At 43.1% G+C, this 18450-nt stretch overlaps 1 protein-coding gene across 1 annotated transcript in view; it reads right to left on the minus strand.

Moving 5' to 3' along the window:
* The window catches only part of aff2 (AF4/FMR2 family, member 2), a 455181-nt gene that overhangs the window by 186157 nt on the left and 250574 nt on the right, over window positions 1–18450 (minus strand). The window contains exon 4 of the mRNA XM_041196209.1: window positions 13197–13241. Coding sequence (XP_041052143.1) covers window positions 13197–13241 — 45 coding nt within the window. The remainder of the gene's footprint in view (window positions 1–13196; window positions 13242–18450) is intronic.

The raw sequence follows: 18450 nt of genomic DNA on the forward strand, positions 1-18450 counted from the left end.
TCAACTTAACTTTACAGCTTGGTGACCTTACATCAGCTTTGTAGAAAGGTCACCAACCTAGTGAACCTTTGTTGCACTCACTTGAGATAAGTTCGTCCTTCATTAGGCAAGCAGACCAAAACTGCACACAGTATTTCAGATGTAGTCTCACCAATTCTCTTTAAAATGAACTCCAACAAATTCTCTACAATTCTGGCATCTTGTGCATCCCTCATTTTCTTCTGCCCCCACCCCCCCCCCCCCAAGCCTATCACCGGGTGGTGTGGTTGGAGGCAGGAGGCCAAGTAATGAAACCTCGAAGAATATGTCCAGCCAGAGTTTGTAACTTTACCTTCCAGCCTCACTTCCCCCAAGGCTCCCCTCCACCACACACCACCCCCAGTCCGGCGCACAGCCGGTGTATAGGTCACACCGTTCCATGTCAAAGCCCCGCCAGAAACTTGGCAATACTCACCTCATCAACACAGGTGCCTTTGAATATCAGCCGAGGAAGATTCAAACACGCAAGCCATGGGACTCGGGGGCCCGTAACCCTCCCACACCATTCTGAACTGTTCTGTTAAAAACCTGGCAACAAGTCTCAGTCTGCATATCTTTCTAGTTTCAGTTTGGCAGATTTCCAGCTGCGCTGTAAAAACCCTATGCTACATTAAGCAGTGACGGGGTGGGGGAGGTGGTGTGGGGGGGTGGGGAGGTGGTGGGGGATGGGGGTGGTGGGGGGTGCGGATGGTGAGGGGTGTGGTTAGGGCGATAGATAGAAATCAGGCAACCTGAATATGTATCTGAGAGAATTCAGTGCCGCTTTTTGCAAAGGTATAAGAGATGTGACTCTAATCTTAAGTAGTAATGGACTTCAAAAGCTAACAGCTGGAGTGGTTAACACATCTGCAGTGTTGTGCTTTCAAAGTGCTGGTTTTTTTTTATCGCTCTTTAGCTCAGAGTTGTCACGACAAGAACATGCTGTTCATTGCTTGAAAAAACAATCTGCTTTTCTCAGTGATGTCCTTGTGTTTTCTCCAGCTGGCTCCTGCTAGTCTGCACCGACACAAGACTGGGTCTTAAAGCCGGAAGCATTGTAACGAGTATGAAATTCCATGAAAGCAACCCGATTCCAGTCAGGAATTTCTGAGGTACCCAACAGCATGTGTTATCTGGCTTACATACAAAAAAAATCAACCCAGTAGGAATGAAGGCTAATTAATATAACTGTGACATGTTCCTAAAGCCTGAAGCATCTCCCTCCCATGTCCTGTGTAATTGCTTCAGCAAAAAAAAAGCACAGGCGTCTATTGATAAAATACTTAAGATATATAAATATTGGGGATATATATAGATATCTCTATATAGGATTCATTCACTTGAGCAGAGATGTACTGTTAGTCATTCCTGCTGACTAAATGCCGTGTTGCTTGGATACAGTTATTTTACATCACCTCTTCCCACAGCTGTCTGCACGACTGTCAAGTCTGCATGATTGACTATGCCAGTGGACACGTTACCCGGTTTCCAATGACGTCTGTATAATCATTTGAAATGCACAACATGTACTCCCACACTGCTAATGCTCTACGCCTGCACCAAAAAGCAATCGCCAATACAGCACCTGGGGTATTTTCAACCTGATTTTAATGTAACGCTCAAACTGAGTTGAATCATGAACAGCAGACTGATAAGAGCCTGTTTTTCGGTTTTGAAGTACAAAGGGGTTTTTACAATTATTAAGGCCTGGAAATAGCATTATTTGGCATAGACTTCATAGGCCTAATATTGCAAATTAGTGTCTTTGATTCTTATGAACTTGTCTTGTATATTCAGCTGACTTACTCTCCCCATATTATATTCAAAGTGCACCACTATCCTTGGAGTCTTTATATTCAATACTTTATCACAAGCATGTCCAAAGGCAGTGTATGGAGGTTACATTCTTCAGAGGAAAGTGAGTACTGTATGGCAGTGATTGATCTTTCCTTTCGCATTTCATGAATATAGGATGGAGCACCAATTACAGATGGTCTTAAGGGTGGTTAGAGCTCCAGCTCCCCATTTTTACGCCCTGATCTCAAAGGTCCTGCAATAGGCTTTAACCTGAGGGCTAACTGTCCAAAGGCTGAGAGCTACGTAGCTAGAGTCTGCAATATTGTGTGATAAATTTGAGTACTCACAACTGTCTCAAAGTTTCTCTCTAAGATTATGAATCTCTCCTGGTGGAAAGGCCATAAAACTGTAGGTAAAGAGGATCTGCCAAACTCACTAAAACCTTTAAAATATTTCACTGTCATCTAAGATGGTGACCCAAACTATGCTGCTCATTCAGCACAGACGTAGTCCACATAATTCTTCTTCCCACACCTAGAGACACATGAGGCTTACACCTGTTTCCATAACTAGTTTTGCCTGGAACAAGTCTGTGGCTATAGTTTGTGGGGCACTACTCCATGTTAAACATGGCTGACCAGGAGACTCTCCCACTCTTACCACCTGGTCATGGGCATATTGGAAGGATTTATAGCTTGATAACTAACCTGTCTGGCCATGGTATAAGCACACCTTCCACGGATATCAAGTCCCAGAGAGGGACTTGAACCGAGAGCATTTGGCTCAGTTTACCCACTGTGCCAGACCTTCACCCTGCCTACACAATGCACAGGCCTAGACATTTTTTAATTCATTCATGGGATGTGGGTGTCACCGGCTAGGCCAGCATTTATTGCCCATCCCTAACTGCCCTTGTTCAGGGGGCATTTAAGAGTCAACCAGGGTCTGGAGTCCACATGTAGGACTCACCAGACCAGACCAGCAGATTTCCTTCCTTCCAAATGGGTTTTTACACCAATCAGCAATCGTCTCATGGTTGTCATCAGACTTTTAATTCCAGATTTTTTATTGAATTCAAATTTCACCATCTGCCATGGCGTGATTCGAACCTGGGTCCCCTGAGCATTACCCTGGGTCTCTGGATTACTAGTCAGTGATAATTCTACTATACCAACACCTCCCCTTATGTTCAGTGATATTGGGAGGCAGGTGTTTAACATGCTTTCCCATTAAAATAGCAGATAAAAAAACTACTTTCATCCACTAATACTGCACAGTATCCATTGGCATTGCTGAGGGAGTGCCGCACTGTCACAAGTGCAGTCTTTCAGTGAGCTGTTAAACTGTCTGCTCTCTCGGGTAGATGCAAAACATTTCACAGCACTATTTCGAAGACGAGCAAGGGAGTTGTCCCCGGTATCCTGGTCAATATTTAGCCACTAACCTAACATCACAAAAATCTGCCCATTATCACATAGTGGGAGCTTACTATGCACAAATTGGCTGCCACATTTCCTAAATTTGAACAGTGATGACAGCTAGCAAAAGTTATTTAATTGGTTGTAAAGTGCTTTGGGACATATAGAAAGCTTCCATATACTTTCTTTTTTCTATTTTGTTTAAATAAAGAGAGAAAAATAAGACCTTTTTTGTCTAAGTGATACACTGCTAGGGCTGCAAATGGTGAAAGGGTATCTGCGCACCAATTCCAGGGTGTCAGATCGTCCCAGGCCTAATGACCCAATCAGCTTCTTTGCCCTTTCACTCATGTCATGCCTGAATATACTGTACCTGTCACCGGGAGGTAAATCAATAGCTAAGGTTATCTTTAAAAATAAAATTCAAACATCATGCATTTTTAAGAACAACAGCTAGCTGCCAGTGAATCTAAATTCAACCTCAGGCCTGCACAGTCATTCAGAAACTGTCTGGGTTCTGCTTTTGAATGCTATGAGGCTCAAATGAGCTACTGAGATCTGCTCTGACACAGAATGAAAGCATCACTGGCAACCATTTCATTATGCCTATCAATATTTTGGTTTTTAATGTAGGGCTGTCTCCCAGGAGTGGAACATCCCCTTCCCAATTTCAACGCAAGAAGCAGGCTCACAGGGAAGATACAGACACTGAGTTACCATCCATTGGAACTGATGGATGGAAAATCAGAGGAAATGGTGCATGATTTCTCAACCTGTATTCCCTGCGGGTGCCAACAAAATGGCCTTTGCACAGATTTTCCTAGTTCTCTGTACTCTGCTAATCAAAAGGAAACCAATGCATGGATCCAAATACATACAATACATAGAATTTATAGCACAGAAGCAGGTCATTCATCCCAACTGGTCTATGTCAGTGTTTATTCTCTACATGAGCCTCCTCCACCCTCCTTCATCTCACCTGATCAGTATATCCTTCTATTCCTTTCTCCATTATTTATTTATCTTGCTTCCCCTTAAATGCATCTATATCATTCACCACAATTACTCCCTGTGGTGACAAGTTGCACATTCTCCCCTCTTGATGTGAAGGAGTTTCTACTGAATTCCCTGTTGGATTTATTGGGTGACTGTCTTATATTTATGCCCCCTGGTTGTCATCTCCCTATCTACACCTCTCTATATTTACCCTATCAAACCTCTTCATAATCTTAAAGACCTCCGTTTGGTCACATCTCAGTATTCTCTTTTCAAGAGAAAAGAGCACAAGGCTGTTCAGTCTTTCCTGATAGTCACTATTCCAGTTCTATTAAACAGCTGGGTTTAAGACCATCTGAGTCAAGGTGACTAGTCCTCCTCTGAGATGGCTGTGTTTCAATTTTTCATCCCTTGCTTCATCACTCACCAACTCAATAATTTCTCTCTGTAGAGGTAGAGTATAATAGTCCAGCTGTTCACACAGTCCCACTTCTGTCCTTAACAGCGCCATCTTAAAAATATTCATTGATAAGCTACTCACTAAGCCTAAAGGATCATTCTGTTCCAACCCCACCATAATCAAATTACATTGCTAGAAATTCATTTGCCTATTAAAATTGAGGTACTGAGATACTTAAAGGACAAGTACCAAAAGCAATTCAAAATTGGAACCTGCAATGCTAGATTGAAATGAGACAGTTTTATGCATTTTTTTTTTAAAAAATCATCTTGATAGACACAGAATTGTTGCAACTTGCTTCAAATTATCCAATGAGTTTAACCATCCCATAATGTCACATAATGTTAAAAATAAACTGCATTAGGTGGAAAATAACTTGTATTCCACTGACAATTGCTGCAAAGGAAATCTGAACAATAGTTTGGCTGACAGGGTGAAAGATTGACACTAAATAAAGGTACTGGGGTTAAATTATGGGATATTTGTGACTGAATGCTTAACATCTTTGTCTCTTTGTCTCATCTTCCTCTCCCAGCTATTGTAGTTGAAGCATTAACCCAAATGAAATTAAAACCTCCATTAAAATAGTGGAGAGAAATGTCACACAAACCCATTAAGAGCTTGCAGGGTAGAAATCCACAATGTCATTTTGTGCCTTATAAATCAAAATGGGGGTAAAGTAACAGAAATTTTAATTTTCAAGGCCAGAGCTGATGGCGAGTAAGAGTGTCTGATGCTGTTATCTGGTAAATTTGACAAAACCTCTGCTATCTTGCAGCAATGCGTTCCCAAGTGCATGGGCTAGAGGTCGTATTGTTAGGAGATGTTGAAAACGCAGCCAAAAATGAAGATTTTCCGTCATCTCTGAATTCCCACTTGCAACAACTGTCTGGCTTTCAGTCTCTCTCTGTTTCTTTCTGCCTTGAATTTCACTTCGATTTGACACTGCATGGCAAGACGGCTGCAAGAAATGTCTTGTCACGAAAGCGCAAAGTATCAGAAAAATGATGAGAGGTGTGAGAACCACTAGAAGGGAATGCCTTTTAAAGAAAATGACATTGCAGAGAACAGTTGGCAGTGTTTAGCAGTATAAACTGCTTAGCAAAGTGCCTGTGTTGCTGTTGATTGCCATCTAAAGCAGCCTGTCCCTGCTTCTATTCAATTTCCTGTCGATTTTAATTCTCCCGTTCCTTCGTGATATGAGAGATTCCAAACTCAGGCAAAAAATTGCAAATCACTCATGAAACATGCACACGCTGTGTCTTTATAAGCTGTGAACATGACTCACTTCGTAGGCACATTACTGTATTCCGTGATTGGCGCTTTAGTTCAAGATAATAATCTTTCATTTTTCTGTGTGATGTGCAGCCAAAAACAAATGTACAACTTTTGGTTGCACTCGTTACCTTTCAAAAAAAAGGCTCAGGATATAAGTGAAAGCTATCATCTCACCAGTGCAAAAGATAAGGCTGAAACATTCGCAACAATCTTCAGCCAGAAGTGCCAAGTGGATGACCCATCTCAGCCATCTCCGGAGTCCCCAGCATCACAGATGCCAGTCTTCAGCCAATTCAATTTACTCCATGTGATATCAAGAAATGGCTGAAGGAACTGGATACTGCAAAGGCTATGGGGCCTGACAATATTCCGGCAATAGTACTGAAGACTTGTGCTCCAGAACTTGCCGTGCCCCTAGTAAAGCTGTTCCGGTACAGCTACAAAACTGGCATCCACCCGGCTATGTGGAAAGTTGTCAGGTATGTCGTGTCCACAAAAAAAAGGACAAATTCAACCCAGCCAATTACCGCCCTGTCAGTCCACTCTCCATCATCAGTAAAGTGATGGAAGGGATCATCAACAGTGCTATCAAGCGGCACTTGCTTAGCAATAACCTGATCACTGACACTCAGTTTGGGTTCCAGTAGGGTTACTGAGCTCCTGACCTCATTACAGCCTTGGTTCAAATATGGTCAAAATAATTGAACTCCCGAGGTGAGGTGAGAGTGACTGCCCTTGACATCAAAGAAACATTTGACCGAATGTGGTATCAAGGAGTCCTAGTAAAATTGGAGTCAATGGGAATCAGGGGGGAAATTCTCCACTGATTGGAGTCATACCAAGCATGAAGGAAGATGGTTGTGGTTGTTGGAGGTCAATCATCTCAGTGCTAGGACATCACTGCAGGAGTTCCTCAGGGTGGTGCCCTCGGCCCAACCATCTTCAGCTACTTCATCAATGAGCTTCCATCATAAGGTCAGAAGTGGGGATGTTTGCTGATGATTGCACAATGTTTCGCATCATTCGTGACTCCTCAGATACTGATGCAGTCCATATCTAAATGCAGCAAGACCTGGACAAAATTCAGGCTTGGGTTGACAAGTGGCAAGTAACATTCACACTACACAAGTCCCAGGCAATGACCATCTCCAGCGAGAGAGAATCTAACCATCACCCCTTCACATTTAATGGCATTACCATCGCTGAATCCCCACTATCAAAATCCTGGGGTTATCATTGACCAGAAACTGAATTGGACTAGCCATATAAATACTGTGGCTACAAGAGCAGGTAGCGGCTAGGAATTGTGTGTTGAGTAACTCACCTCCTGACTCCCCAAAGACTGTCCGCCATCTATCAAGTCAGGATTGTGATGGAATATTCCCCACTTGCTTGGATAAGTGCAGCTCCCACAACACTCAAGAAGCTTGACACCGTCCAGGACAAAGCAGTCCATTTGTTTGGCACCCCTTCCACTGACGAACAGTTGCAGCAGTGTGAACCATCAACAAGACGCACTGCAGAAACTCACCAAGACTCCTTACTCAGCAGCTTCCAAACCTATGACTGTTACCATCCAGAAGAACAAGGGCAGCAGATAGATGGGAACACCACCACCTGGAAGTTCCCCTCCAAGCCACTTACCATCCTGACTCGGAAATATATTGTCATTCCTTCACTGCCACTGTGTCAAAATCCTGGAACAGCACTGTAGGTGTACCTACACCACAGGGACTGCAGTGGTTTAAAAAAGCAGCTCACCACCACCTTGCCAAGGGCAGTTAGAGATGGGCAACAAATGCTGGCCTAGCCAGTGACAGCCACATCCCATGAATGAATAAATCTCACCCATCTGGAGAGACCCTAAAATCCCCTTATTGTAACACCTGTTTCTTTTTTTTACTTGCTCATTCATGGCACTATGGGCATCGTTGGCAAGGCCAGTGTTTGTTGCCCATCCCTAATTACCCTTGTTCTAAGTGGTTTGCAAGGCCATTTCAGAGGGCAGTTAAGAGTCAACCACATTGCTCTGGATCTGGAGTCACACATAGGCCAGACCAGGTAAGGATGTCAGATTTCCTTCCCTAAAAGCCATTCTAATATAGACAATGATAGTTTCATGGTCACCATTACTGAGAAGGCAGGATTATTAATTGAAGCTTAAATTCTACCAGGTGCCATTTGAACCTGTGCCCCTAATAGCTTGGGTCTCAGGGGTTACTAGCTCAGTGACATAGCCACATAATCCCTATGCCACCATTTCCCCCTAAAAACATTCCAAGGTATTCAACTCCATTATCCACAAGTCTATCCTGGACTTTAACTAGCCTTTGTGAGGAAAAAATGGCCTGTATGTCTGTCTCACATTTACCTTTAAACTGCTTGTTCTCTTGCCCTAGCCTACTAATTTGGTTTAAAGTAATTTTCTGGGTCTACCTTTCCTAATTGGTTTGCTATCTTATATTTCTGACAGGTGGCTTTCAAGATGCCTTCTTCCCCAGGCAGAAAAACCCAGGGGCTGGATTGAGGCTGAGGAGGTGGGATTCAGGATGAGGGCTCGTTTCCAGGTCGCAAACCCCCCCTCGACGGGAAGCAGACAAAGCTTCTGATTTTGGTGGAGGCGAGGAGTATTGGACTGGCTGCCAATTAGTGGCCGCAAGGATGGGGGAGGGGCATACCAGGGGAGTGGGCTATCTTCTGGCCCAACTCGGCAGCCACTTTGCATGGTTCAAAAGAATGAAAGCATATGAACCTTCAAATTGATCCGGACAGACGGAGAGCTGGAACCCGGGATAGGATAGGGAAATGTTAGTGTTATTAAAATTTCATTACTGTGCTACTGATTTTCATCAAAACTCGCAAATTTTAAAATCACATAAAACCTTCTCCATGCTGCCAATCCTGTTCCTGACTGGCTGGAATTGTTCAGCTTTACAGAGCTCCCGACAGCAACCTGCCTCGTGAAAACTGCGATACCTTAGAAGGCAAGCTCTTAAGGAGCTGCTCAACTACCTAAATGCACCTGAGTAACAATGTGGGCAAATTCACTTTCACACCCTCCACCACGCCCTACCCTCGCTCTCCTACCGTCCTCATGAAAATCGGCAGGATCGGGAACAGAGGCAGGACACGTCACACCAGCTCGACACCAACAAAGTTTGACCCAAATTCAACACCAAATTTCTTCAGTCTTTGCGCATAACTCTCATGTTCGTCACTCGGGCCAACCATGAAGTTTTTCTCTGCATGGTCTCTGGCAATTTAATTAGGATCTCCCTGTCTTGCTGTTTTTGGCTGTGGAGTTAGCATCGTATAGCAGGGAGGGAAGTCGTTCAGCCCATTGTGCCTGTGCCAGCTCTTTGAAAGAGCTGGGCAATGATTCTGCTCTTTCCCCGTAGCCCTGTAACATTTTTTCTTTTCAAGTATTTATCCAACTTCCTTTTGAAAGTTACAGTTGAGTCTGCTTCCACCACTCTCTCAGGCAGTCAATCCGGGTCATAGTAACTTGCTGCAAAAAATGTCACCCTTGGCGTGTGTGCTATTATCTTAGAAATATTCTACTGGCGTTGTTAATTGTTGCTCTGAAATTTAACACGTTAAGTCAGTACAAAGTTACAAAGATTTCTTAAGTTTCCTCCTTGTCTATTCCAACACCGCTGACGAAATGTTGTTGTTTCACTCACCTTTTGCTTCCTGTGTACGTATGAGTTGCTAAGTTATTTTACCTGATATATAGCTTCCCTGGGTTATGGGTTGCTTGCTCGCAATCACAAAAGTATGTGGAGATAGACATCTGTGTATCCATTTCACAAATCGATTGACATGGTTAATTTTGTTATTTAATTTTACTTCTCCAGGATTTCTTCATTTTTGAAAATACAACATGCAGCCAATCATTCATGGCTCCTGGTTTGGTAACTCCTCAATTCAAAAACTCTTCGTTTCAAATCCCTCCTGGATCTTGGCCCTATCTCTTTAACCTCCTCCAGCTCAGCACTCTGCAAATTCCTCCAACACTCTCCAGCTGTCTTTTTTTTTCCTCCTCCCATTCATGGGATGTTCGCATCACTGGCTAGGCCAGCATTTGTTGCCCATCCCTAACTGCCCCTTGGTCAGAGAGCAGTTAAGAGTCAACCACATTGCTGTGGGGCTGGAGTCTCATTGGTGAACCAGATGGGTTTTAACAACAATCAGCAATGATCATCATCAGTCTTTTAATTCCAGGTTTCTTTTATTAAATTCAAATTTCACCATCTGCCACAGTGGGATTTGAACTTGGGTCCCTAGAGCATTACACTGGGATCTCTGGGATACTTGTCCCATGACAATACCACTACACTACCACCATGTGGGCCCTAAGTACTGGAATTCCCTTGCTAAATCTCTCCGCCTCCCTCTCCTCCTTTAAGTCATTCCTTAAAACCTACCTCTTTGACCAATTTTTTGTCCCAATACCTCTGAATGACCCAGTGTCAAACTTAGATAATGGTCCTGTGCAGCACCTTTGGATGTTCCCCGACATTAAAGGTGCTTTATAAATACAAGTTGCTAGTGTTGCCTATAATCCTGGTCAAAATATTAAATTCAGGTTTGGATATATTTATTAAATAATGGCCATTTATTTCCTCAGATAATGAACATGTAAAAGTGTGCATTGCAAGCTAATCAGAGAGAACCAGCATGGATTTTTAAAGGGTCGGTCATGCCTCACAAACCTGACTGAATTTTTTGAAGAGGTGACAACTGATTTTTTTTCATTCTTTCCTGGGAGGTGAGTGTCGCTGGCAAAACCAGCATTTGTTGCCCGTCCCTAATTGCCCTTGAGAAGGTGGTGGTGACTAGCAGACAGGGGAATGTCTAGGGATGTTAGTTGTATGGACTTCCAGAAAGCATCTGACACTTCTTCACAAGAGGTTGTTATAATGTTGAAGTTTGTGGAATTGAAGGCAAACTATCGACCTGGTTAGGAAATCAGCTCAGCAGCAGGAAACAGACAGTAGGAATAATAAGCAGGTATTCTAATTGGCAGGATGTGACTGGTGGTGTCCCATAGGGACCTGTGTTGGGGATTTAAGACCGAGATAGAGAGGTTCTTGATTGGTAAGGGGATCAAAGGTTACGGGGAGAAGGCGGGAGAATGGGGTTGAGAAACTTATCAGCCATGATTGAATGGTGGAGCAGACTCGATGGGCCGAATGGCCTAATTTCTGCTCCTATGTCTTGTGGTCTTAACGATTCACATATTTATTGATGACTTTGATGGCAGGGTACAGAGTCACATATTCAAGTCGGCAGATGGCTTAAAGGTAGGTAATATTGTAAGCAGCGTAAATGGAGGCATAAAATTACAAAGAGATTTTCTATTATTCATTCATGGGGTAGGGGTGTCGCTGGCTAGGCCAGCATTTATTGCCCATCCCTAATTGCCCTTGAGAACTGAGTGGCTTGCTAGGCCATTTCAGAGGGCATTTAGGAGTCAAAACACATTACTGTGGTCTGGAGTCACATATAGGCCAGACCCGATAAGGATGGCAGATTTCTTTCCCTAAAGGATATTAGTGAACCAGATGGGTTTTTACAACAATTGACAATGGTTTCATGGGCAACAGTTGACTTCTAATTCCAGAATTTTTACTGAATTCAAATTTTACCATCTGCTGTGGTTCACCATCCCCAGAACATTACCCTGGGTCTGTGGATTGCTAGTCCAGTGACAATACCACCACTGTGGCAAATAGATTGTACATGGCAAACGTGAGTTCATCCACTTTGGACCTAAGAAGCATAGAACAGGATATTTTCTGAATGATGAAATGCTAGAGACAGTGGAAGTACGCAAAGAGATTTGGGGATCCAGCTACACAGTTTATTAAAGTGCCATGGGCATGTACAGAAAATAATCAAAAAGACTAATGAAATGTTGATCTTTATATCTGGAGGAATAGAATACAAAAGGGTAGAAGTAATGCTACAGCAGTACAAGGTCCTTTAGATCACACCAGGAGCCTGGCCTCAGTTCTGGGCACCACACCCAAGCAAGGATATGTTAGGGCCTTGGAGGGAGCGTAGCGTCGATTTGCTAGACTGACAACTGAACTCCAAGGGTTAAGCCATGGAGACAGATTTTACAAACTAGGGTCGTATTCCTTAGAATTTAAAGATTAAGAGGTGATTTGATTGAAGTTTTCAAGATATTAAGGGAACACCGAAGACATTGAGATCAATGAGACCCTAGCTTATCTGTGACCTAACTTCATGACTAACAGAAGGCAGGCTCAGAGAAACTATTTCCACTGATTGGGGGGTCCAGGACAAAGAGACAAAGTCTAAAAACTAGAGCCAGGCCTTTCCGGATTGAAGTTAGGGAACACTTCTACACTCAAAGGATGTTTGAAATTTGGAATTCCTTCTGCACACGGCAATTCATAATGGGTCAATTGTTAATTTTAAATGTGAGATTCTTAGATCTTTGTTAATCAAAGGCATTAAGAGACATGGGATAGATGCGGTTATATGAAGTTAGGTCTCAGATCAGCTATGATCTCACTGAATGGGGGAATAGGCTCAAAGAATTGAATTCCTTCCCCTGTTCCTATGTTCCTGTAAACTGAGTGCATCAATGTTAATAGCATTATTCTTTAATGCAGATAGTCTAAACCTTCACATGTGTTTCATATCTTATATGTTGCGATGTTGAAAGCTATGGGGATTGGGCTATTTTCCTATTAATCTGTCAGTCCCAACAACCACCATCAACATCACAGCCTCACTCATCAGTGAGATGGTTGCACGTTGTTTTTTCCAAAGCTACATTAAAGCTGCCACATTAACTTTAAACTTTACACATTGTATGTTAAGATCATCATCAATGGAGCCACTCAAATTTCTGGCTGGCTGGAGCATTTTTCTCCTCAAATACCCACGATGAAAATGGAAGGTTGCCAGCCAATAATGTAAAAAGAATTCTCTCTGGGAACCAGTGTCTAAAAGGGGTGTAAGCCATGATGTAACCCCTTGTAACATGGCTGTGATTAAGGCACATTCCTGACCAATCCACATACCTCGTAGTTTTGTCAGTGGATAACTAACATGTCTCCCCACACCACCCCATAACAAAACCTAATATATAACTGTCTTGCTTTTATTTTTGTTGCTTTTGTTCTGACTACTCCTCTGCTTATTCCCACAAGCCCAATGGTAGAGTTATGATATAAAAGAAAAACACCAACCCGGAGTATTTCTTCCACACAGCTGGTCTCGTTGGAAAGGCTGACCTGAGGAGAACAAGAAAAAAATATTTTTTACTCAGACATTTCATCTGCATGAACAGTAAATCGCCTTTTTTTTCTCCAATCAAAATAAAATTACCACCTACCACAATAAGCTGGGCCTAGTTTTCAATGACACGTGTCATGCTACAGATTTCCTGTTTGTCCAATGACAGCAAATGGATTTTGGGAGAAGCTTTAGGCTTTAGTTAATGGTATGTCAAGTGCCTCATTCATTGGATGTCATATTTGGTTTCTGAGGGCCCAATATGATGATATTTACATTGATAAGATGTTGATGATGGGGCGATTTCTTTTTTGAAAAATATAAACTGACAATCCTCAGGGAGTCAGGAAGAAGAAATCATGTCACCTCACCCACTGATATTCTGCATTTTTCAAAAGAACAAAAAACACAAGAACGCAAGAAATGGGGGCAGGAGTAGCCCACATGGCCCCATCGAGCCTCCTCCACCATTCAACATGACCGTGACTGATCTTGGGCTTCAACTCCATTTTCCTGCTGGTTCTCCATTTCCCTGCTTTCCTCCTCTTCTGATGATGCTCCCTCATGCCAAAGGGATTGTTTCCATGGCTGGTGGAGCCCTAACCTTGCTCCTGGAGCCCTTCCTTGTATGCTTTTTAAATACTTCATAATTATCTGAATGTGGGCATCACTGGCAAGGTTGAAATTTCTTGTCCATAGTTGCCCTGAGAATGTGGTGATACAATTAAGTGGCTTGCTGTGCCACTTTAGTGGGCAGCTAAGAGTCAGCCACAATGCTGTGGGACTGGAGTCACATATTGGTGAGACAGGTAAAGTACAGCAGGACACTAGTGAACCAGTTGGGTTTTTTGCAACAGTGTGATAGCTTCATGATTACTTTTATTGATATGGGCTTGTATATGGATTTAAAAACAAATTTCAACTTCTCATGGTGGGATTACGAGCTCGCATTCTCCTAGATTACTAGTTCTGTAACATAACCACAATGCCAACTAGGCTAGTCATTAAATGTTAGCGGCCTGTTCAAACATGAGGAGGCATGACAGCTAAGAGTAGTCTGTTCTCACCCGTCATACATGCACTCATACTCACATGCACACTCAGAATCACTCACAAACACAAATACACTCATATTGACTCAGACTTGCACACTCATATATACACTCAAACACACACTCACAGAAACTCACTCACACACGCATACTCACAAACATGCACACACACACACACACACACAAATAGGTGTGTATACGCAAACACATGCACACACACTCGTGCACGCTCGTACACACAAGCACACACTCACACTCACAAAGGCACACATATTTCATCAGGTAGATAGCAACAAGGGAGAACCTTGAAAAATGTTTTCCTGTTCCCAAAGCCATGGATGTTAAGCCAATTGCAATAATCCCTACCACCACCCCCATTGAGATTGACTATATTAGCACAGAGAGGAGGCCAAACATGGGACAATTTGGTCTATGGTTTCTGTTGAAACATAGCTAGGAGGAAGGTGTGTGTTGGTATTTTTCAAAGATATTATTGACACAAGGAATAAGGCAAATGTAGTTGATATATACTGGATTTTCAAAAAGGTTTTGGCAAGATTCCACCTCAGTGATTGATGATGATGGCAATAGGGTAAAACAAGGCACTAGATTGAAAATGTACTTTAAAATTGAAACAGGAAAGCTATGAATGGAAACTTTTCATGCTGGGAAAAGGTTACTTGCAATGTACTGAGGGGTCAATCCGGGGATGTTTGCTGGTTTACAAATAAGTGACTGACATGGGAAAGCATAAATAAACACAACCTTCAAGCTCACTATAGATACAAAAATAACAGGAAGTGGAAAAAATGAGAACAATGTGGTCAGATTCAGAAAGCTTTTGATCATTTAGGTGACTGGTCAGTAGGTGGCTACTACAGTTCAACACGAACAAATGTGAAATAATTGGTGTGAGTGTGAAAAAACCAAAGGAGGCAAGATGAGTGAAAATAAATAATAGATAGAAAAGCATCCTGGTCAAGTTGAATGGAATTTTTTTGAGTGCCCAAATGACTTTAATCCCTTCTTGCCATATATGGACAGCCAATGGGAATACACACGCATAAAACTAGCCTGAAAAGATAGACTTGCATTTATATTGCACCTTCCATGACCTCAGAATGTCTCAAATTCAGATCAATCAGTTAAAAACTTTTGATGTATGCTTGCTCTTGTAGCGTAGGAAATTTGGCAGCCAATTTGCATATAGCAAGTTCCCACAGACAGCAATGTGATAATGATCAGATAATCTGTTTTTTTGCGATGTTGGTTGAGGAATAAATATTGACCGGGATACCAGGGAGGACTCTCCGGCCATTCTTTGAATAGCTCTCTGAGATTTTGTGCATCCACCTGAGAAGGCAGAAAGGGTCTCGGTTTAACACCCCATCCAAAAGGCGAGACAACTTCATGGAAGCCAAGTGCTTCATCCTTCCAGGGAGGATAACATCAGGAAAATCAAAGACACTCCTTAACAAATCGAGCAAGTGATACTGGCACGAAGTCAGCACAGGGAAACTAATTCTCAAGCTTTTTAATTCTTCCATCACTGGGTGTCTCATAGCAAAAAAAAATTACTGTCAAACTTCTGTAACATGACAAGAGGCAAGCAGGGGCCATAGCCTTAGGGTCATACACAAATCCATGGAAATGTTTACACATAAAGGTGTATTAGAACATGGAGTCCTTTACTACAAATGACTATTGAGGCACAAGCTATAACATGCTGTTGAAAGGAAACTGGACCAACGCTTGAAAAATAGTCAGGGTAATAGCTATGCAATTACTTGGAAGAAGACAGCTTCAATTTTGAGTGTGGTTCACCAGCAGAGATCAAAAATAGCCTCTTCCTTTACTGTAAACTTAATGATAAATTAATAACTCGGGGGGTGGGGGAGTGGGAAGACAGTGGTGTAATGGTAATGACACTGGACTTGTCATCCAGAAGCCCAGAACATGGCACAGCCGTAGAACTTAAATGGGATCCGTGGGAATGCCAAGCGATCCCACAGATCCGATCTAAGTTCTGGGGTTTTGTTATGCCCTGGGCCTATGGATTACCAGCCCAGTGTCATTACCATTCAGCATACAAGAAATCCTGTGTTGAGGTCTCAGACCAAATTTTTGCTCCCGAGTCAGGAGCGCAGAGTTTGGAAAATCCAAAGGTTTTCTGTGGGCATGGATTCAAATCCCACCATGGCAATTGATGGAAGTTAAATGCAATTAATTAATAAATCTGGAATATAAAGCTAGTCTCAGTAATGGTGACCATGAAACCATTATTGATTGTTGTAAAAAACCATCATCCCTCCCTTTAGTGAATCTTTTGTCCTCATCAGGTCTGACCTACATGTGACTCCAGAACCAAAGCATTGTGGTTGACCCATAACTGCATTCGGAAATGGCCTCACCAGCTCCCCAGTTGTAACAAACCGTGTTGAAAAGGAATAAAACTGCATGAAGCACCCGGCATTGACCCAGACACTGGAAATGGCAACAGCACATCCAGCAAAGTTCCCCCCTATGACATATGGGGGCTTGAGCCAAAATTGGGAGAACTGTCCCACAGACTAGTCAAGCAACAGCCTGCCAGAGACATATGCACCAAATCATATCTTATATAACATCCCACACCACTACACCCTCTCTGGATATGTGCTGCCCCACAGGCAGGACAGACCTAGCAGAGGTGGCAGCACAGTGGTATACAGTCGAGAGGGAGTTGCCGAGAGTCCTCAACATTGTCTCCGGACCCCATGAAATCTCATGGCTTCAGGTGAAATATGGGGAAGCAAACCTCCTGTTGATTACTACTGACCTCCCCACAACCCCACCTGCCTCACTCAGCTGATGAAGCCGGATACCCCCATGTTGAACATCAATCAGAAGAGGCACTGAGGTTGGCAAGGGCACAGGATGTACTCTGAGTGGGTTCTTCAAAGTTCAGAAACAACAGTGGCTCAATAGCACCACTACCGACTGAACAGGCTGAATCCTGAAGGACATAGCTGTTAGACTGAGTCTGTGGCAGGTGATGAGGGAACCAACAAGAGTGTTAAAAAACTATTTTTTAAAAATTCATTCATGGGATGTGGGCTTCACTGGCTGGACCAGCATTAATGCCCATTCCTAACTGCCCTTGAGAAGGTGGTGGTGAGCTGCCTTCTTGAACCACTGCACTCCATGTGGTGTAGATACACCCACAGTGTTGTTAGGAAGGGAATTCCAGGATTTTGACCCAATGACAGTGAAGGACGGGTGATATATTTCCAAGTCAGGATGATGTGTGACCTGGAGGGGAACTTCCAGGTGGTGGTGTTCGCATCTATCTGCTGCTCTTGTTCTTCTAGATGGTAGTGGCCATGGGTTTGGAAGGTGCTGTCGAAGGAGCCTTGTTGAGTTCCTGCAGTGCATCCTGTAGATGATATGTACTGCTGCTACTGTGCGTCAGTGGTGGAGGGAATGAATGTTTGTGGATGTGGTGCCAATCAAGCGGGCTGCTTTATCCTGGACGGTGTCAAGCTTCTTGAGTGTTGTGGGAGCTGCACTCATCCAGGCAAGTGGGGAGTATTCCATCACATTCCTGACTTGTGCTTTATAGATAGTGGACAAGCTTTGGGGAGTTAGGAGGTGAATTACTCGTCGCAGGATTCCTAGTCTCTGGCCTGCCCTTGTAGCCACAGTGTTTATATGGCTAATCCAGTTCAGTTTCTGGTCAATGGTAATGCCCCAGGATGTTGATAGTGGGGGAGTCAGTGATGGTAATGCTATTGAATATGGGGAGGGAAGGGTAAAACTCCAAGAAGTATGACTAATGGGAAACAAAGCAGCAGGTTAGCGTCTTTGGGGCGGTGGATTCAACTTCATGGAAAATTATGAGAAAACTGAAGAGAAAGGAGAGCTCAGGAGAGGCTATTAAAGTCTTCAGAACACAAAATAGGACAGAGTGTTTGTAAAGGGCTAGGAATTTAACTTCAACACATCAGATAAAGGGACGACAATGAGAAAGGGGACAGGAAATACAGGACTGAAGGTGTTGTATCTGAATGCACGCAGTATACAAAATAAGGTAAATGAGCTTGTGGCGCAGATTGAAATTGGCAGGTATGATGTGGTGGGCATCGCAGAGACATGGCTGCAAGGAGATCAGGACTGG

The sequence above is a fragment of the Carcharodon carcharias genome, chromosome 9, assembly GCF_017639515.1.
Source record: "Carcharodon carcharias isolate sCarCar2 chromosome 9, sCarCar2.pri, whole genome shotgun sequence".
NCBI lineage: Eukaryota > Metazoa > Chordata > Chondrichthyes > Lamniformes > Lamnidae > Carcharodon > Carcharodon carcharias.